The following is a 21849-nucleotide window of genomic DNA, read 5'->3' on the forward strand; positions in this document are numbered from 1 at the left end:
AAGCTGCTAGATCCTGGAACCAAAAATTAGATGAAAAACTGCAGAATTTTGGTTTTGAAAAAGGAAAAGCAGATCCCTGTGTATATATGAAGAAGGACAAACAAGGCTGTATGTATCTGTGCATTTATGTTGATGATTTGCTGCTGTTCACATCAACAGAAAAACAAAGGCTTGATTTTGAAGCCTGCATGAAAAGCCATTTCACATTAAAAAAAGCCTTGGAATTATAACAACCTAGGTTTGGAAAAACACAGGAAGAAGAATGGTAGCTTTCTGTTAAACCAAAGGGGAGATAATGGTAAAGTAATGTGAATGGAAAGACATATAAAGTTGTCAGAGAAGATTGATTTGCATCTTAATCTATAGTGTAAAAAGGGGAGTGTTGAGGTTTTCCTAATCAATTTAGGCCCAGGTGAAGAGGTTGTATTTGATTGTCTCCTCTCACGTGCTTTATGCAAATTGCCTGGGGGGAGGAAACCTGCCCGGACTTGTTTCTTACTTCCTCTTTTTTCTCTGCCGGCAATGTAGCCAAGCAAGGCTTGCTCCAAAGAGGAGCTAAGTCCTTTAAATATGTTTTGCTTTTGTTTTGCTTTCTGTAAATAAATTATTTTTATAGAAATGCTTGGTGTGTGACTTTTTTGACCTCTCCTGGGCTAAAGGCTTTCCCAGCATCTGCCAACAGTTTAAGCCCCTATAGTCCATGCAGAGTGGTAAGGACCTGTCCTTTTTAGTTCTGAATAGTACAGGTGCAGCCATAGACAAAGTAGCGGGGCGGATGAAGCCCCATTGTAAGTTTTTACCAATGAACTCCTGAAGAACTTTGAGTTCTCTAGTGGTCATGGGGTATAATTTTGCCTTGGGGAGCTCCACCCCCAGGATAAGTTCTATGGCACAATCTGACTTTTGGTGGTGGTGGGGTAGCTGGTTCGACTCAGTTTCGCCAAAGACATCCTTCAGGTGTCTGTATTGTCTGGGAATGCAGGGTTCGTCTTTCATGGTTTCACATCTTGCTGATTCCTCAAGTGCTCCCATTAGTTCAGATTGTGTTTCCGGTGACACTATGGATAATTGGTCATGGCCCCCATCGAGGAAATACATTTGGCCTGGCCTCCAATCTACTTGGGGATTGCGTTCTCAGAGCCAGGCAAGCCCTAGGACCATGGGGTGGTGGGCGATTGGGGTTACCAGGAATCTTAGGATTTCCTTATGCTTCCCCACCTGCATAAGTACTGGCTCAATACAGTATTTGACAGGGCCCCCTTTCATATCCTCCCCATCAAGCTGGGTGAAGGTGATGGGGTCTAGTTTATCCACCCATAGCTTCAGCCTGGCCACTATGGCGGGGTGTAGTAAGTTGCGCATGCACCCCGAGTCTAGTAGTCCAGCTATTGGAATGGGGGCCCTGCCCCTTAGTGTTTTCAATCGTGCGCACACTGTCACTACTGGGTACTTCCCACTTACCATGGGATCCTTGTGCCCATCCTTCCATGCCTGCCCTTTGGTGCTGTTCAGAGCAGGCTCACGTCATTTCCCAGCAGGGAGAGTTCATCTTCGGTAGATGCCTCCTAGTCTTCGTATGATTTGTGTTGACTCTTCTCTGAAGCAGCCACTGCTGATATCTTGAATTTTTTAGATGGGGCCTTCAGGTTGCTCATATTGGTCTTGGATTGCCCCTGCTTTGTGGGGCGTGGACAGTTGGCTGCTCGATGTCCCTCTTTCCCACATTGATAGCACAATCTTTTATGTGCTCTTTGTTCTTTTTCTTCGACCCATGGCCGGTCTGCTATCCATCGTCCATTGGGGTCCTTTGTCATAGCATGATGCTGTCCTGTGGTATATGATTGTTGTTGGCACCGCACTTGGGCCTGTACTTCCTCTACCTCTCCCGCTAGGCATATCCAGTCCCTTGGTGACTTAGGGTTTCCTCGCGCTAGAGACCACTCTAGGATTTCAGGGCACAAGCCTCCCTTGAAATATTCAATCTTTAAGGATTCAGGCCAGTCAGTTAGCCTTCCAGCTAGGGTTTTAAACTCTATAGCATAGTTAGATACTGACTTGCCCCCTTGCCTTATACTTTGCATGCTGGCTCTTGCTCTCATTGTTGCCAGTGGGTCCTTAAAGTGTTCTTTTAGCTCCTTCATGAAGTTCTGGAGGTTTTGGAGTTCAGGGGCTGCTGCCTCATGTAGCCCCTCCAGCCATTCAGCTGCTTCTGCCCTGAGGCGCCCTGATACATAGCGCACTTTGGCGTCCTCTGATCGGAATGTTCCCTCAAATTCACTCAAAAACCCCCTGACATGTGTTAGGAAGCATGCAAGTTGCTTGGGGTCTCCAGTGAATTTGATACTGAGACCTCTGTCCCCAAAAAACTCCTCCCTCATTCTTTGGCTACTCAGCCCTGTAGTAACTGGTGGTTCTAACTGCCAGGTGATCAGTGTGACACCTTCCCAGCCTGTGGGCCTCTTTGCTGTGTTGGGGCTTATTTCGTTTTCCCCTGTAGAGGGCACCCATCTCCCTTGGAATGCAGCAATGGCTGCTGCTGTCTCAGTCTGATTGTTGGGTGTGCTGACTTCAGCAGGCTCTCTCTCTGCGTAAGCTCTGCGCACTTCCTTCAGGGTCGGGTCTTTTGCTTCCTCAGGTCCCTGTGTAGTCTCCCCCCAGGGGGGTAGTCCTCCTCTTCTAAGCACCTCTGCCCTAAATGCCTGGCTGGGTCACACCCCTCTCCCTATTGCTGCAGCGCTGTTCAGGTCAGCTCTGCTCCCTGATTTTTACCTTTGGGTAGGTCTGCCCTCTCCTGCTCTCTGCTCACTTGTGTGCTCTCTCTGAGGCTTGGGGCCCTCCCATCTTGTGTGCTCTGCCATTCAGGGCTTGGGATCCATTGCATCCAGGGGTCTACTGCCACCCTTTCTCCCATCGCTGGCCCCCTGTCTTGCCTGCGGTAGCCATTCATGCTGGGTTTTCCCTGTTGCCGCTTGGTTCCCAGTTCCAGGGTCAAACCTCTGGAGCAGGCATTCTACTGCCTCACATAGGGCCAACATGTCCTGTTCCAGCCTTGCCACTCTGCTCTCTGATCCGGTGAGTCTCTCATTCTAGGGCCGGGGTTTTCTGCCTTTCCTCCCTCTCCACTCGCCCACCCTGGTGTTTCTGGGGTCTGTAGGTTGCTGTTGTTGTTGTTTATTCGTTTAGTCGCTTCCGACTCTTCGTGACTTCATGGACCAGCCCACGCCAGAGCTTCCTGTCGGTCGTCAACACCCCCAGCTCCCCCAGGGACGAGTCCGTCACCTCTAGAATATCATCCATCCATCTTGCCCTTGGTCGGCCCCTCTTCCTTTTGCCTTCCACTCTCCCTAGCATCAGCATCTTCTCCAGGGTGTCCTGTCTTCTCATTATGTGGCCAAAGTATTTCAGTTTTGCCTTTAATATCATTCCCTCAAGTGAGCAGTCTGGCTTTATTTCCTGGAGGATGGACTGGTTGGATCTTCTTGCAGTCCAAGGCACTCTCAGAATTTTCCTCCAACACCACAGTTCAAAAGCATCGATCTTCCTTCGCTCAGCCTTCCTTATGGTCCAGCTCTCGCAGCCATATGTTACTACAGGGAACACCATTGCTTTAACTATGCGGGCCTTTGTTGTCAGTGTGATGTCTCTGCTCTTAACTATTTTATCGAGATTTGTCATTGCTCTTCTTCCAAGGATTAAGCGTCTTCTGATTTCCTGACTGCAGTCAGCATCTGCAGTAATCTTTGCACCTAGGAATACAAAGTCTTTCACTGCTTCTACATTTTCTCCCTCTATTTGCCAGTTATCAATCAAGCTGGTTGCCATAATCTTGGTTTTTTTGAGGTTTAGCTGCAAACCAGCTTTTGCACTTTCTTCTTTCACCTTCATCATAAGGCTCCTCAGTTCCTCTTCACTTTCAGCCATCAAGGTGGTATCATCTGCATATCTGAGATTGTTAATGTTTCTTCCAGAGATTTTAACTCCAGCCTTGGATTCCTCAAGCCCAGCTTGTCGCATGATGTGTTCTGCATACAAGTTGAATAGGTAGGGTGAGAGTATACAGCCCTGCCGTACTCCTTTCCCAATCTTAAACCAGTCTGTTGTTCCGTGGTCTGTTCTTACTGTTGCTACTTGGTCGTTATACAGATTCTTCAGGAGGCATACAAGATGACTTGGTATCCCCATACCACTAAGAACTTGCCACAATTTGTTATGGTCCACACAGTCAAAGGCTTTAGAATAGTCAATAAAACAGAAATAGATGTTTTTCTGAAACTCCCTGGCTTTTTCCATTATCCAGCGGATATTGGCAATTTGGTCTCTAGTTCCTCTGCCTTTTCTAAACCCAGCTTGTACATCTGGCAATTCTCGCTCCATGAACTGCTGAAGTCTACCTTGCAGGATCTTGAGCATTACCTTACTGGCATGTGAAATGAGTGCCACTGTTCGATAGTTTGAACATTCTTTAGTGTTTCCCTTTTTTGGTATGGGGATATAAGTTGATTTTTTCCAGTCTGATGGCCATTCTTGTGTTTTCCAAATTTGCTGGCATATAGCATGCATTACCTTGACAGCATCATCTTGCAAGATTTTGAACAGTTCAGCTGGGATGCCGTCGTCTCCTGTTGCCTTGTTATTAGCAAAGCTTCTTAAGGCCCACTCAACCTCACTCTTCAGGATGTCTGGCTCTAGCTCACCGACCACACCGTCAAAGTTATCCCCGATATTGTTATCCTTCCTATACAGGTTTTCTGTATATTCTTGCCACCTTTTCTTGATCTCTTCTTCTTCTGTTAGGTCCTTGCCATCTTTGTTTTTGATCATACCCATTTTTGCCTGGAATTTACCTCCAATGTTTCTAATTTTCTGGAAGAGGTCTCTTGTCCTTCCTATTCTATTGTCTTCTTCCACTTCCGCGCATTGCTTGTTTAAAAATAATTCCTTATCTCTTCTGGCTAACCTCTGGAATTTTGCATTTAATTGGGCATATCTGCCCCTATCACTGTTGCCTTTTGCTTTCCTTCTTTCTTGGGCTACTTCTAGTGTCTCAGCAGACAGCCATTTTGCCTTCTTGGTTTTCTCTTTCTTTGGGATGTATTTTGTTGCCGCCTCCTGAACAATGCTGCCAACTTCTGTCCAGAGTTCTTCCGGGACCCTATCTACTAAGTCCAGTCCCTTAAATCTATTCTTCACCTCCACTGCATATTCCTTAGGAATATTAGTGAGCTCATATCTAGCTGATCTGTGGGTCTTCCCTAATCTCTTTAGTCTGATCCTAAATTGTGCAAGAAGAAGTTCGTGATCTGAACTACAGTCAGCTCCAGGCCTTGTTTTTACCGACTGTACAGATGTCCGCCACCTTTGGCTGCAAAGGATGTAATCAATCTGATTTCGGTGTGGTCCATCTGGTGAAGTCCATGTATAAAGCCGTCTCTTAGGTTGTTGGAAGAGAGTGTTTGTTATGCAGAGTGAGTTGTCTTGGCAAAATTCTATCAGCCTGTGTCCTGCTTCGTTTTGTTCTCCCAGGCCATACTTACCTGTAATTCGAGGTGTCATTTGACTGCCCACCTTAGCATTCCAGTCTCCTGTGATGAAAATAACATCTCTTTTAGGCGTGTTGTCCAGTAGGTGCTGCAGATCCTCATAGAACTGCTCTACTTCAGCTTCTTCAGCATTTGTGGTTGGGGCGTATATTTGGATCACTGTGATGTTAGATGGCTTGCCCTGAATTCGAATTGAGATCATTCTGTCGTTTTTTGGGTTGTATCCAAGCACTGCTTTAGCCACTTTACTATTAATTATGAAGGCTACTCCATTTCTTCTGTGGTCCTCTTGTCCGCAGTAGTAGATCTGGTGGTCATTTGATGTGAAGTGGCCCATTCCAGTCCATTTCAGTTCACTGATGCCCAGAATGTCTATCTTTAATCTTGACATCTCACCAATAACCACATCCAATTTGCCCTGGCTCATAGATCTTACATTCCAGGTTCCGATGGTGTGTTGATGGTGTGTTCCTTAGAACATCGGATTCGCCGTTCACCACCAGCACCGTCGGCCGCTAGCCGTCCTTTCGGCTTTGAGCTAGCTGCGTCATCACGTCTGGGGCTAGTTGAGCTCATCCTCTGTTCCTCCCCAGTAGCATTTTGACCATCTTCCGACCTGGGGGTCTCATCTTCCGATGGTATACCGACATATCTCTGGTTGTACTGATCCATTTAGTTTTCACGGCAAGAATACTGAGGTGGGTTGCCATTACCTTCCCCAGGGATCGCATTTAGTCTGACCTCTCTGTCATGACCTTCCCGTCTTGGGTGGCCCTTCACGGTTTAGCTCATGGCATCATTGAGGTGCTCAAGCTCCAGCACCACGACAAGGTAACGATCCTTTGCTGAAGTAGGTTGCTGTAATGGTTGCCTATTCTAAAACACCATCAGACTCATAAGTAGGAATTCAAAGATATCTGATTTATTGAAGAATAGCATGCAGGATCACAAAGAAAGCTGAGAATGATGAAAGCGTGCCAAATTCAAACTAAAAACCCTCGGTGCAAACGAAATCCCTCCCCCCGTAGAATCTTCTCAAGTCCACAATCCCAGGTGCTCCTAACGGTTCCTGATGGTCTGCGGGAAAAGTCCTTGAACAGAGAACATAACCCAAACACATTCCATTGTACTGATTTCACATACAGAGCTTGGTACAAGGTCTCACAGCAGCTCCCTCCCAAACAGAAACGTGCATCAGCGCCATGGCATGTGAAACGTTACGATGTATAAACTACATTGAATCAGTGAACAGGACAGTTGCTTGGGATCCATGCTTCACTCAGTGGTGTGTGAGGGGCTTCTAGTCGCCTCAGGGATTGCTCTGGGTAGGCTGCTGCAATTCTGTCAGCTGGCCTCCCCCGTTCTCCCCAGGGTTGTGATGGTCAGCCTTCCGGGGTATCCGCGATGCCCCCCCATGTCATTACCTCATGTGGGTTGTTGTTGGGGCATTCTGTCCCCTCTGGTCAGGTCTCCATATTGGTAGGCTAGTCGTGGCTTTCTGTGAGAGTTATGATTTTAAGGCCTAATTTTAGAAACTCACAGCACAAGCCACGATGGATATGTGAAGTTCTTTATTACGTCTTTCTCTCAGGCTGTCAAAGCCACGACTAGCCCCACTTCCTGCCACCTCCCTTTCTAAGCCTCCCGGCTTTTCTTTATCCCACCCCTTCCTCTGCGTTGACAGCTTGTGTGATGGTGGCTTTGCAGTCTTGAAGTTGCGAGTGGGGTTGTTGCTAGCTGCTCTCTTCTCATCTCTCGTCCCTCCATTATTTCTCTTCTCTCTTTCATTCCCCTTGATGTGTAAGGTTAGAGTACCCAGTCGCAATCAGCTATTGCTTCTGGGTTCTCTGACCTTACACCCATGTGCATCTTCCCTGACCTGCACTGCACTCTCGCGCACCCCATTGCACCCTTCCCAACCCACACTGTGCCTCTCATGCACCCTCCCCAATCCTCACAACCTCCCCAACCCTCCCCAACCTGCATTGCACCTCTCGTGCACCCCCTTGCACCCCCTCCCCGACCCTTCCTGACCCATGCTGTGCCTCTCTCACATCCCTGCACACCCTCCCTGACCATCCCCAACCTGTGCCTCACCTCTTGCACACCCTCCCTGACCCTCATAGCAACTCTTGCACACCCCCTTGCACCCTTGCACATCCTTCCTGACCCTCTCACACATCCTCCCCATGCCATGCCTCCCACACACCCTCCCCAACCCTTCCTTGCACCGCCACACACCCCCTCACTCCTTCCCCCACCCGGCAGCACCCATTTACCTGCCTGTGGGCCAGGGACTTGCAGCTTCCTGCCGGCTTCCCCACTGACTTTGGTTGTGGGAAGCCAGCAGGAAGTTGCCTCACCTAACGACCATGGGATTCAGTTAACAACAGCAACCAAGACTACAAGGATTGCTGTTGCCAAGCGATATGGTCGCGCTTTGCAACCACATCGCTTAGCAATGGAGATTCCGATCCCAGCTGCTGTTGTAAGTCGAGGACTATCTGTACAGTATTCCCAGCAGGGTCACCCAAGGCTTGAAGGGCATTGCAGTTGCCTGGTTAAAGCAAGCAGGCACCTATATCGGGCAGCAGTGATGGAGGAAGATGCTGGAGGCAGACAATCACTTTGGTGACAATGGCAAAGGCATCCATTCATCTGCACAGGAGAGGGCCATGGTAAAGATCAGAACTGTGCAGGCAATGGCATTCCCCATGACTCTCTATGGAAGTGAAAATTGGATGCTGAAGAAGCAGGATAGGAAGAACATTGATGCTGTTGAACTTTGGTGCTGGAGAAGCTCTAATGCCGGGAAAGGTGGAAAGAAAGAGGAGAAGAGGATGACCAGCAGCAAGGGGGACGGACTCATACAGGGGTGATGGGGCCATCATTGGAAGACCTGAAAGACCAGCTTAGGGCAGATCATCATAGAGAAAATCTAAGTGGTCTCTAGGAGTCAAAAACAGCACATAATCAATCATGAGATGCAAATTCAGACTATGTATTTTTGTAATAATAGTTTGCTTTGCCTGTTTTGCCTTGCTTAGTTTTAACTTCCCTCCTAATGGTCAGGATGAAAGAGTTCTGGATAATAGTACTGAATCGAGAGAAGGTTAACCACGCAAGAATTCCAATGAGTGCCACTCTTCCAAATAAAAAACCCGTAGGTAGGCAATCTGAGCAGGTGGGATTCTAACTGATCCTCCTGCACTTTCTTGGTGCAGGGGAAAGGAGGCCTACATCTTCTGCAAAGAGGGGCAGTCCACTTTTGTTCATGGCTTCGATCATTGCTGTTCACTTATCAGAGGTGGTCCTCGTGCTCAGGGCCGCAACTAGGGTCTGTGTCACCCGGGGCAAACATAGATTCTGCTCCCATTTTGGTGCCCCACTAGTGCTCATTTTGGCGGCCCACCAGCATGGCGCCCAGGGCACATGCCCCGGTTGCCCCCCCCCAGTTGCGGCCCTGCTTGTGCTTAGATTTCATGGGGAAACTGCAGTGTGCTGCCTGCTCTTTTCCAAGTTGCATCCCCTCCTCAAGAGGACCATCCTAATGTAAACTTGTTGTTGAAAGGTTGCTTCCTGCCAATGCCCCTCTGGGCCGCTGGACGGCAGACCAGGCTCTTAACACTCCCTTCCTCCAGCTTGAAGAGACCTCAGAGCACGAGGGGGAGCTGGTTTACCAGAACTGCTAGAGATGTTCTCCAGGAAGCAATGGCCCTTTTTTATTTTATTTTTTATTTTATTATTGTTGAAATGATATCGTAAGGAGAGATTCCACCTCAAAGGGAAATCAGCTAAGAGGAACTACATCCATACAGGCCATCATTCTGCAAGGGAAGGAGTGTTACACATATGTGGAAAAAGAGTAGGAAGCCAGAGAAATGGAAGGACAGCGTGAGGAAAGGCAAGACGCTGCGTCCGTCAGCACTGTCCATTACAGCTCTCTGTGCCTTTTTCCCCTTGCCCCTAGCGTGTCCATGGGCTGCTTCATATGTTGTCTTTTATTTTTCTGATTTCTCACATCTCCCTTTTTGATAATCTCATCAACTCCATCCAGCCACAGTGTTCTCGGCTTTCCTCTTCTCTCAACGTATTTGCTCCTCATATATTTCCTTCGCAGTTCAGTCCCTGGGTGAATAAACCACCTCGATTTCCTGCAAGTATAGGACAAGACTGGGCAACAGAAGCGAAAGCACAGAGCAGTTTTGCAGCTGACAGGGAAACGGGAGACCCATTTTAGTCCCAAAGGGTTAGGGGCCTCGGGGGTGGGGTGGGCTGCCTTCCGGGTGCTTCATCCAGGATGCGACGGAGAGGCTTCTATTGGGAACTGCTGATGCCCAGACCTTCCTCTTGATTCATGTGGGGATGAAGAATGCAGGGAAAAGTAACCTTGGAAGAGACTCTGGGGATCACAAGGCCCTGGTCAGGAAGGGGAAGGAGCTGGGAGCACCAGAGTTTTCCATCAGTCCTTCCAGCCAAGAGCCATGGTGGGAAAAGGGAACCCAGAAACCTGGAAGTTGAGGAATGGCTCTGCAGATGGAGCGGTTGAGGAAGGTTGGGGTTCTGCCGCAGAGGCCTGTGTGCCCTTCCCAAAGTGCTCCTGGAGGAGATGGCTACCTCTTAGGAAGGCTTGGAAGGAAGGGTCTGGCAGGCACCTCACAAGTCTGACCAGGAGGGTATTGAACTAGAGAAAAACAGGGAGGGTGTCCAAGCCAGAGTGGAATATTCAGCCAAAGAGGCAGAACGCAGAGGGAGAAGCGGGAGGCCGGGCCGGGGACCGGAGTTTTGCAGGGAGCCACAACAGAGGAGCCAGTAGCTGGAGCTGCTGTGACCCCAGATGCTTATACCCAGATGCATATACAGAGGATGGGAAGCAAACAAGGAGCACCAGAAATTCTGACTCAGGAAGCCAAAAACAATGTGCTCGGCATCTCTGTTGGTCAATGGGATGATACCCGTGATTGGCACCAGCACTGAAAAGCTACAGGGGAGAGAAACTAAAGTGACACCCTCACAAGCGTTTATTTTGGACCCCCTGGGTAAGCAGAGGATGCAGGGGACGCTTCTTTGCGCCAGCCTTCCAGAGAGGCCCATGCCAGTGACAATGGGGTTTTTTGGTTCTGCTGACGGCAGCGGGGAATCAGACACTGCCAACAGTCAGAGAGCAAACAAATTCTTGTCTTCTGTAGCTGACAGTTTCATTTATCAAACTAATTGTTTGGGAACAGGGGAACAGGCTTACCCAGTTATCTGGGAGCAGTTTGATCCTGTTGGACCTGAGGAAGTGGACAGGATCCTATGGACAGTAAATGCCACCACATGCCATCTAGACCTGTGTCCCTCCTGGCTAGTAAAAGCAGGCCGGGAGGTCACATGTGGTTGGGTCCATGCGATGGTTAATACATCCTTGGGAGAGGGGGTGTTTCCGGCGGCCTTTAAAAAGGCATTGGTACACCCCCTCCTCAAGAAGCCATCACTGGACCCTACTGTTCTGGACAATTTTCATCCAGTCTCCCACCTCCCCTTTCTGGGGAAGGTGGTTGAGAAAGTGGTGGCTTTGCAGCTCCAGAGGGTCCTGGAGGAAACGGATTATCTAGACCCCTTTCAGTCAGGTTTCAGGCCCGGTTATGGGACAGAAACGGCATTGGTCACACTTATGGATGATCTCTGGCAGGAGCGGGATGGAGGCAGTGCATCCATCCTCGCTCTCCTTGATCTCTCAGTGGCTTTCGATACCATCGACCATGGTATCCTTTTGGGGCGGCTCAGGGAGTTGGGGGTGGGCGGTGTAGTCTTACGCTGGTTCACCTCCTTCCTCCAGGGCTGATCCCAGTCAGTGTTGATAGGGGAGGAGAGATCGGCCCTGCGGCCCCTTCTTTGTACAGATCAGTACTCTCCCCTCTCCTTTTTAACATCTACATGAAACCACTGGGTGAGATCATCCGTCACCATGGGATGAGGTATCGTCAGTATGCTGATGATACTCAGTTGTATATCTCCATCCCGGGTGAAGTAAGTGATGCCGTGGCCACCCTCTCTGAATGTCTGGGGGCTGTGGGGGCCTGGATGGGGAACAACAGGCTTCAACTGAACCCTGGTAAGACCAAGTGGCTGTGGGTTAATGGTTCTTCTGTATCCGGGACATTAACATCTCTGGTTCTGGATGGGGTTGCACTGCCCCAGACAGACCCGGTGCATAACTTGGGGGTCCTCCTGGACTCCCGGCTCCTGCTCGAAGAGCAGGTGGCAGCCGTGGCCAGGAGAGCCTTTGTGCAGCTACGTGCTGTGCACCAGTTACGCCCCTTCCTGGACCAGGAGGCCCTTCGAACAGTCACTCATGCCCTTGTTATCTCTCAGGTAGACTATTGCAATGTGGTCTACATGGGGCTACCCTTGAAAAGTATCCGGAAGCTTCAGCTGATCCCGAATGCAGCTGCGTGAGCTGTTTTTGGTGCCCCCAGAAGGGCACATGTAACACCACTGCTGTGTCAGCTGCATTGGGTACCAGTTTGCTTCCGGGTCCAATTCAAGGTGTTGGTTATCACCTTTAAAGCCCTACATGGCATGGGGCCAGGTTATCTGAGGGACCGCCTCTTCCCTATTACATCAACCCGTCCCACCCGATCGTGCAGAGAGGGCATGCTACGGACCCCGTCTGTAAAAGAATTTCATTTGGCGGGGTCCAGGAAGCGGCCCTTCTCCGCAGTAGCTCCCGCCCTGTGGAACATGCTGCCCCCGGAGGTGAGATTGGCCCCATCGCTCCTGGCCTTTCGGCGGAGTCTGAAGACCTGGTTCTGCCACCTCACTTGGGGTGGAGAGGGGAATAGAGTTACATGGGGATGGTTGTTATAGACCACTCCTCCCACACTTGGACTGTTTTAGATGTTTCATCGCTTGGTTTTTTTTATTCTTTATTCTTTATTTCTATTTATAGTATTTTTACTGTATTTTATTTTTTGTATTATTGTGATGGTTTTAATCACTTGTTGTAAACTGCCCAGAGGCCTCCGATGGGAGGAGATGGACGGGGATAAATTAGATAAATAAATAATTGTGGGATATTAAACAAAAGAGTTAAATAATTAGGTGAAAGAAAGAGCAAAGGGGTGGGGGTGGTCTCATCTATTTTCTTGGACCTAATACTCACTAACACAGAGGAGGTGGTTAAAGAAGTGAAGGTGCCCAGCACCTCTGGGGAAAATGATTATGTTATTATAATTTCCAAGGACATTTGCAATCCCAGACAAGGAGCAACTGAGGCGGGTTAGACCTGCATGTTGGACTTTGGAAGACCCCCCTTCGGCTCTGTCGTTCTCTTGACAAACAGACCTAGTCTGGTGCTGGTAGGGGACTGAGGGGCGATGGTCCACTTCAGGGGCAGCCCATAGTGTCTCCAGCATCCCTGATGAGAAAGCAGTTGCTGCGTCCTTCAGGATCTGCAGCAGGCAGCCCCTCCTGGCAAAATGTCAGCCAAGGCCGGCCTCCTGGTACCAGTCCAGCCCAGAGACACTGCCTGGGGCCATCTGTGGCGGAGCCCACGAGCGCAGCGCACACTGTTCCCCACAAGGGGCCTTGGGTTGGAGAGGAGTCTCCGCCACAAAGGAAGGCTTCAAAGGTGCCTTCGCCTTCTCCTTGCCGTTCCCCGCTTCTGGCAAGCCTCGCAGCATTGTGGATGTGCTCGTGTGGAAGCTGGCGGCATTCTCTGGGAGCTGTAATCGAGACCCTGCGCTGAGCAGGGGTTGACTTGGTAGCCTCAAAGACTCCTTCCTGCTAGGACTCAGCAGTTGCATGGCCAGATGCTGTGCCTGGAACACGAGCACGGTCAACATAGGCTGGTGGGGTGATGCCCCGACGCAGTGCTACAGCTTAGTTAGATTTGCTCAATGGGAGGTTCCGGATGCCGTGGGCCCTCAATGACTGGACCCCCATGGCCCTGACAGAGCCTCCGCGGTTACTCTCTGCTGCAGGGCCCAATGAGGAGTTTGTGCTGCGCTTCGCCAATCGCTCTTTCCTGGTGCTGCGGGGGCGCTATGGCTACGTGGGGAGTTCCACCTGCCAAGAGACACTGCAGTGCAACCTTCTGGAGCCAGACCCTGTGGACATCCTGCCTTGCAAGCATGGGGTCTACCACCTCCAAAGTAAGCGGGGGGACTCTGCACCTGCCCCCATCTGCCTCACGGGGAAAGGAATTCTTCAGCAGCACCCTCAAGCGTTTCCTCCCCAAGGAAGCCGTGCCATTCGTGCAGCAGTGAACAGTGCAGGCCCCCTTCTCTGCAGCTGTTCCTCAGGTGATCACATCTGCACAGATACCATCTTCACCCTACTAGTTTGGGGCAACTTTCTGTACAGATGTCTTGGGAATGCGATACATCCTTCTTTCCTCCCCCCTCCTCCATCTTGAATTCATTGTTTACCCCTGGCAAAAGTGCCAGAGGCTGCTGACAGGAGAGAGGGAAGGAGGCGAGGCCCCTCCTTCTTTCTCTCCCTCCTTTCTGCAGGCCGCGGGAAGAGCTTTTGGTCCCTGACCCCGGAAAGGACCTTCAGTCCTTGGGGGAAGTTTGCCTTGAACTTCTACTTGGAGATCCAAGGGAAGAATCTGCTGGCCATCACAGCCCCCAATGGCTACTATCTGCGTGGGGATCGGGAGGGTAGCCTCATAGCCGACAGCGAGGAGATAACCCGAGACTGCCTTTGGGAGTTCTAGCCTAGGAAAGGTAAGGGAGGCCATGGACTCTCCCGGGCTGGAGGGTGGAGGGGCAGGTGGGCCCGTGGGGAGGCCTTGTGAGGGACGGTCATGGCCTGCCCAGCCCCCTGCACCTCAGGAGGATCCTGCTCACCCTTCCCTTCCCATGAGCCATGCAGGACAGACACCTTCAAGGCCCTGCCTGGTGGGGGGGCTTTGCTCCTGTCCATTCCAAGGATGTGTCCCTCGCCCTGCTTGCCCTGCTGACCACCGCTGCTCCTTGTTCACAGGCCCTTGTGTGAAAGAAGGCACCCCAGCAGAGGTGGCGGAGCAGCTGTCTGTCTGGGCGCGCTCTCTAGGATGCGGGGCATTTGTCCAGAGGCTTCGCTGGAGGCTCCCAGGCAGCTGGGGAGGGGCCTGCCTGCTGCCCTCCATGAACCAGAGAGGCCCCTTCCGTTTTGCTTCGACTGCCCCTCAGGAGCTGGGCTGGGAGCTCTTTCTCCCAATGAAGTGGTTTCACCCCTCTCGGCCCGTGTTGTGCTTTCTCCCTTGCCTCCTGATGCCAGAAGAGGGGTGGAGGGCTCTGCTCCGGGCTCAGCAGCAACAGCAGCCACCGCCACCTCCATGGCCAGTGGGGCCTCTGGGGAGCTGAAGGAATCCAAACCTTGGGACCTGGCTGGCTGCTCTGCCCAGGAAGCCAGGCTACTTCAAGAAGCCCCAGAGGGGTCCAAAGGAAGAGTGACCAGAGCTTCCCAGGGCAGAGAACCCAGCTCCAGTCTCGCCCCCCACCCCCTGCACTGCTGGTTCCGAGGCTGCGCCTCCATCGGTGGAGGAAGCCAGCAAAGGATTTGCAGCATGCCTGGGAGCCCCCATCCACTGCCTGCCCAGAGGAGAAAAGCAGGCTGGTTCCTCTCCCCCCCAGCTCTCACTTTTTTTTTATTTTGGCAGAATCTGATCGTCTCCATCCTTGGTCTTTTCCCATTCCCATTCCCGCTCATGCATTCATGAATTCTCACACGTACCCCGCCTCCCGGTAATATTTTTCAGAAAGCTGCATTCTGTTATCACAGTTCAGTGGAAGGTAACAGGGAAGTATCACCAATTCCTGCTTTCATATGCACCCATAACAACCTAGATAATACCAGTTCAAACTTTAATCTTTTATTTGTAAGTTAATCTACAGCTTTACTTTCCTGCATATATACATCCAAGTCTTTAAAATCAAATAATTTTGACATCCTGCGATCCCTAGTAATCTAGGGAGATCTTATGGGATCTATTGCTTTTCCTACCACCACCAGACCTTGACAGGGAAGCTCTTCTGTCTCCCCCTTCTGGAGACAGTCAGGTGACTTGGCGGAGCGCAGAGAAGGTGTGGAACGGCCCAGCCTGCCTCTCCCTTTCTTTTAATGGCACTTGAACAAAGAATCAAACTAGCTTTTATTATGTATCTTAGAAAGAGTTATAAGCAGGCCTCCTTAAGGTTGCAATTTAGGTGAGCTGCCACGTACAGTATTCCCTGAACACTCCCTGCAACCACCGCTAATCCTCCCCTTTCCTCTCACTATGTATTTACTGCCAAACATGTCACTCTGCCAGCCGCAGGTCCTCTTTGGGCAGGGGCCAAGCTTGTCTTAAGCCTGTCCTTCTGCCTCCACCCCCAGATCCCTCCTCTGAAATTCAAACTGGGAGGAAATGTCACCCAAAGCCCAGTTGCATGCAGCATGCTCGCACCCTTCTGTGCCAGCTGGAAAGCACCCTGCCAGCCAACGTACTGTCGCTGCTTCCCACTGGCTCAGAGGGATACGTAGTATACAGCCGCACACTCAGAATACACTTCCATCCTTAATTTGGGAAGGGCAAAGCAAAACTACTGAAATTCAACCACTTTTGGTAGCACAACCTGGAGGAGCTGGGGGGTGGGTGACACAAGGGGTGCTGGGGGCTTGCCTGTGAGCAAGGAGTGACCTCCCATGGCCTAGGAAGACCCGTCCTTTGGGCTGTGGCAATTGGGCCTGCTCTTGCAGGCTTGGCATCAGGGAGACCCGAGATCAAGTTCCCCCACAGCCACAGAAGCGCCCTGGGTGACTTTGGGCCAGGCACTCTCTCTCAGCCCAGCCTACCTCACAGGGTTGGTTCTGGAGGAAACAAAGAGGGGAGAGGAACTTGCTGCCTTGAACTCCTGAAAGAAAGGTGGGATAGAACTCTAAGAAATAAACAGACCACGAGAAAGCAGCACAAAAGTCCTCTGGTGCTCAGTAGTTACCAGCAATTAAAAAAAAAATCTGTTCAATCCTATCAGATTCTCGGGAACTGCCTGGACCCTGCAGTTTTCTTGGCAAGATTTTTTAGAAGTGGCTTGCCATTGCCTCCTTCCTGGGGCTGAGAGGGTGTGACTGGCCCAGGGTCACCCAGATGGCTTCATGTCCAAGGTGGGATTACAGTTTCCCGGTTTCTGGCCTAGTGCCTTAGCCACTGCACCAAACTGGCTCTCACCAGCAAATTAGTAAGATAAAATAGGATGTAGAATAATTCAGTCTTAACAATGCCCTCCTTCTTGGAAGGGAACATTTCCAAAAAACACTCTCCAAAAGCTGAGCAGCAGGGGGCACCTATGAAGTCAAACATCACAGGGCTTCCTGCTGTGGGTTGGGGGAGAGAAGTCCTACCACAACCGGTCGACCCCTGAGCGTGGATTCAGAGAGCACAGCCGCGGGGCTCATCTGGGAGGCTCTGCCCAAACCCGCGTCCTGCAGGGAAGCCCCACCTCCCGCGGGCGAGCCCAGCTGTTCCCGCTGGCCCGGCGTGGCTGCTGTGCAAGGAGAGCAGGTCTGAGCCAAGCAGGGGGTCTGCAGGAAAGGGCCCACTGGCGGGGCGTGCCCTCCGTGGGCATAGGGCCGCTTCCTCCTCCCCCAAAGCAGAGCACCGCCCCCCCCCCGGTCGTCGCCGCGGGGCAGGCAGGAAGAAGGTCTGCGCGCTGGGAGGGCTGTGCCGCCCCCCTGCCCCGGGAGCGCGCGGATCTGGGGCGGGGAGGATCAGGCAGGGACCAACAGGGCCGCAACTGGGAGGGGGGGGGCAACCAGGGCGTGTGCCCCGGGCGCCGCGCTGGTGGGGCGCCAAAATGAGCGCTGTTGGGGCGCCAAAATGGGTGCGGAATCGCTATTGCCCCGGTTGACACAGAGCCTAGTTGCGGCCCTGGGGACCCAGCGCGATGGAAAAAGAACCCCGGGAGCCTGGTTCCGCTTTCGCGGCCAGTTCGGGAGAGTCCGAAGGCTGGGCAGTCTGCGCTGCGCGCTCCGGAGACCGCTGCCCTAACCCCGCCGAGTGCGGCCGAATCCTGCTCCCGGGAAGGTATGGAGGCTCTCGCGCGCCACCGGGCAACGGCCGGGCCGGAGGCTGCCTTCGGGGACGCTCAGGCAGAGCTTTGCGCTCGGATTGCGAAAGCTTGCTGGCGCCCACGTCCCCGAAGCCTGAGCCGCGGCGGGTCGTCCCTGGTCTCAGACGGCGAAGGGTGGCAGGAGCCCCAGAGAGCCGAGGCGGCGGGCTGCCGGGGTCTGTGGCACGGCCGGTCTTCTGGCTGGTGGCGGCGGCGTCCTTCCTGCAGAGAGAGAGCCAGAGTCAGGCGGCGCTCCAGGACCTTTCGGCTGGCCGAGAGGCTCCGAGCCCTGCCGGCTGCTGCCTTCCTGGCACGTGTCTGCCCTGCGCTCCGTGCCGTGCTTGGGGCCAAACTTTCGGGAGAGCTGCCTGGCAGGGCAGCAGTCGCCCTGGGCTCGGTGGCACGGCCAGAGATGCAGGCGGAGCCGCGACCCTGGACTGGTCTAGGAGACTTGGACTCGGTGTTGGCGGCTGAGGCTGTGGGGGTGAGGCAAAGGAAAACGCCGAGCGACGGGGGGGGGACGCTTTGCAAGGGACCGGACTCGTTCGCCCCTCCGCGGAGCGCGTCAGTCGGAGGCCTTTGCTGCCTGCGCTTCGAGGGTGCGGGAGGAACGGCCGCCACGGGACGCGAAGGCCTCGCTCAAGCAGGGGGGCTCTTCCCGTGGCTTGTGGGCAAGAGTGCCGACTGGGCAATCCGTTGAGCGCTTCTTCAGGCTTGGATGCCGGCATCCGCAGGGCCTTCAGGGCTGAGCGCCGGAACGACGGTGCAAAGGAGCGCGAGGGAGTTGGACGCTCATTTCCCGGCAGGGACCCAGCGCGACGGAAAAAGAATGAAACAAAGCTGCCAACTTTTCTCCCCTCCCATCCCCCGCTCTTCTCCCCTCCCCTCCCCTCCCCTCCCCCGCTCTTCTCCCCCACTTGCATATGTGATTAAACATCGGGCGAGCCCCAGGCTGTCGCGCAATCCCTTTTCAGCTCGGGAGCAGCACCCTTCCAACTGCCGCAAAGCCCTTTTAATCCATCCCAATGGGAAAGCCCCGCCGGTCCGCCTAGGTGTATCTAGGGGACAGCCCGAACAGGGGACGCTTTGCAGAGGAGGTGAGAAACTGCAGGCTCTAATCAAGCTGCGATCAAGCGCGCGCGCCCGGTTCTCTCCCCGCCCCACCCTCGCGGGCAACGGAATCTCGCCCCCCACCCCCCGTCTACTGAGAAGGCGCGGCTTTTGTTCTGCGATAGTAGAAAAATACTTTTTCCTTTGGTTCACCCCATCTCACTTCCCTAAAACTTGCTCGCGAATCAGATCCCTCAGATTTCCCACCTCTCGACGCCAAAATGTGTAAGAATCTCTGCCTTTCTGTGGTTCGGGGTCCTTCTCTCTTGTAAAGCAGGCACCCGATAAAGAATCGATTTCTCCTCGGTGTTGCGCTCCTTCGGCAACATTCCAGGACACCAGCAGGGCAGGGAGAGCCGGGGCTTCTGGAAAGGGTGCCCAGTCCAGTGGCATGAGGGTGAGATGCTTTTGCCCCAGGGCCACAGGGTGGAGGGGGGTGAGTGGGCAGGGCACCCGGTGCCCAAGCAGCCCTTTCAGGGTCAACTCCACCCCAGTGGTCTCAGGAGAAGCAGCAGCAGCTGCAGACTCGGCCCGGTACCCACTTACCATGCCACAGAGGGCTGAAGGAAGGCTGCGGGCTCAATGGGCAGCCACCACTCATAGACAGCTCCTGGAAAGAGAGAGACAGGTAGAGCTGAGAGCTGTCCCCTAGCTGGCTGTGATGCCCCAAGGCCCCTCAGGATGAACATTAGAAGCAGCAGCAACAAAGCGTTGCCTCCTGCCCCCTCTCCCTCTCCACGGGCCAGGGGGTTGGCTCAGAGAGGGGCAGCAGCCGCCTGGTGGTGGGCATTAAGGCCCCTCAGCAGTTGCCGATGGGTGTGGGATCAGCTGGGTGGCAACTAGCCTGTCCTCAGTATAGGGGCTGCCTTCTGTTTCCGGTCAGGGGTCAGGGGCACAAGCCTAAAGGTAGGGATCCTGTTCAGCATCTTTCTAGGAGGATCTGGGTTGGTGGGGCTCACCTCTGCTGAAATCCAAAGTAAGTACCTGGGATGGTAGGTGCCAGCCCAGAGCTGGGGTCCCCTGCTTGCATGGCTTCCCGTCGCCATCTTGCTCTCCGGTTGGAGAACCAAACCTAATTCAGGCGAACACAGAGGGTCAGGCAAGGGAGCCATCCTGTGAGGCAGGACAGTAGGCTGCCTTGTTGGGGCAAGGAATTCCCAGCCCCCCCCAACCTATGCAGTGGATGAAAACAGCTTCCAAACAAGGGGCAAAGGCCCCCTCCATTGTGCTGCTGCCTGGAGGTACCCCACCCAAGGTCAGCAAGGGGGGCATTGCTTGGCTCACCCTGATGGTGGCTTCAGGCAGTCCAGTCCTCCGAGCAAGTTCTGCCCAGGTGGCTGCTTCAGGGTATTGGCATCGCTGGAAAGCTGGAAGAGGCAATTAGCAAGTCAAACAGCAACATCTGTTTACTGCCAAAAAACCAAAGCAAGTTAGGTGCCACCATCCTTCCCATCTACTTCAATTTCCAAAACAAGAAGTTTACGTGGGCACAATCACTGTTTGCACCACAGAGATGTGATAGTGGCTGAGCCATCGCCTTCGGGCTTCTCTGCTGCTTCCTTCTGCAGCATTCATACCTTAGCTGATCTTTGCCGCCCATCTCACAGCTGCTATTTCCCCTAAACGTGCTACCCTTTTCTTGAGGAAACTTGCCTGCCCCACCCCCATCTCCTGATAATTTGAGTTGTTCTTTAATTTTAATATGTCCATGAAGTTCTTCCTGAGAGGAGCTGACCAAAACTGCCTTTTAAGTGATGTTTCTGGGTGATGAAATGCTATTTTCCTGACCCACCAGTGTCCCAAAGCTGTGTGAGCCCCTGTCAGACCATCTGCCCCATCCTCAGAAGCATCTGGGCATGTAAGGGGGGCCTTTTCCAAAGCCACCCTTCAGGCTAGAGCAGTCCAGTTCTTTTGGGAGTTGGAAGGGCATCAGGACATTTCTTTTAATCTAGCCCGTAGCCATTATTTTAATGACCCTAATTAATTTATTTTATATGTCAATCTGTTGCATTTTGTTAGCTGTTATGGGAGACCTTTTATGGCAAAATTCAGGATAGAAATCAAATAGATAATATGTACAAAGAAGAGGGGACGCGGTGGCTCTGCGGGTTAAACCGCTGAGCTGCCGAGCTTGCCGATCGGAAGGTCAGTGGTTCGAATCCGCGTGATGGGGTGAGCTCCCGTTGCTAGTCCCAGCTCCTGCCAACCTAGCAGTTCGAAAACATGCCACTGTGAGTAGATTAATAGGTACCGCTTTGGTAACGGCGTTCCGTTTAGTCATGCTGGCCACATGACCACGGAAGTGTCTACAGACAAACGCCGGCTCTTTGGCTTTGAAACGGAGATGAGCACTGCCCCCTAGAGTCGGACACGACTGGACTTCATGTCAAGGGAAACCTTTACCTTTTACAAAGAAGACTGTTTTATGAAGTGCTCCACCCAAACATCTGGGCCCTCGCTGATCTTTCTTCTTTTATGCCCTCCTGACTCACCAGTTTCCAAGGCCTCCAACTGCTCCTTAGAAAAGACCGTCCTGCCCCGAGTTCTGGGCAGACCAGCGGCCCCCTCTGTCTCCTGGGAAGAGGGCAGGGGGATGGGTACCTCTCCTGAGCCCATCCTCTTCCTTTCCCCTGTCAAGGAGAGACCTGCAGGGGGAGGGAGGGAGAGAGAGTCCATGGGCCATGGGCAGAAGTGGGTGTCCTGCACCTTCATAGTGAAGTGAACTTATACCGCTGCTGGGAAATTCACATAATAATAATAATTCACATAATAATACTTTTTTCCCCCTGAAGCTTAAAGAGCAGATGCATGGCACAGATTGCACATACGGGATCCCATAGGACAAGTATAGCATAGGACAAAGATCTGGTGGCCTGGGAGAATTTTCTCCCATGGTTTTGTGTGGCTGGGATTGGCCATTGCTGTGAATGAGGGGCTACCAGCTGATCTTCCCAGCTGGCCAATCTACCTGCCCAGATATAGAACTGGCAATGTTGCATCTTCAGCATCTTGTTACCCAGACACAGAATCCCCAGCCATTCCCTCTTGGAGGCAGCAAGTTTGGTCCTTTTAAAGCCGAGAGAGAGACCTGGAGACACAACTGGAGGAGAGCTGGAGGAAGAAGTGAGGAAGTGAGCGGG

General features: G+C 52.5%; 1 protein-coding gene across 1 annotated transcript in view; it reads left to right on the forward strand.

The window, feature by feature from the left end:
• Positions 1-14568, forward strand: part of FSCN3 (fascin actin-bundling protein 3) — a 28950-nt gene extending 14382 nt beyond the window's left edge. Inside the window, exons 5-7 of the mRNA XM_063308864.1 lie at positions 13508-13678; positions 14039-14254; positions 14514-14568. Of these exons, the coding sequence (XP_063164934.1) occupies positions 13508-13678; positions 14039-14244 (377 nt within the window). The 3' untranslated portion in view covers positions 14245-14254; positions 14514-14568. The remainder of the gene's footprint in view (positions 1-13507; positions 13679-14038; positions 14255-14513) is intronic.
• The last annotated feature ends 7281 nt before the right edge of the window (positions 14569-21849 follow it).

This window comes from Candoia aspera, chromosome 7 (genome assembly GCF_035149785.1).
Source record: "Candoia aspera isolate rCanAsp1 chromosome 7, rCanAsp1.hap2, whole genome shotgun sequence".
Classification (NCBI taxonomy): domain Eukaryota; kingdom Metazoa; phylum Chordata; class Lepidosauria; order Squamata; family Boidae; genus Candoia; species Candoia aspera.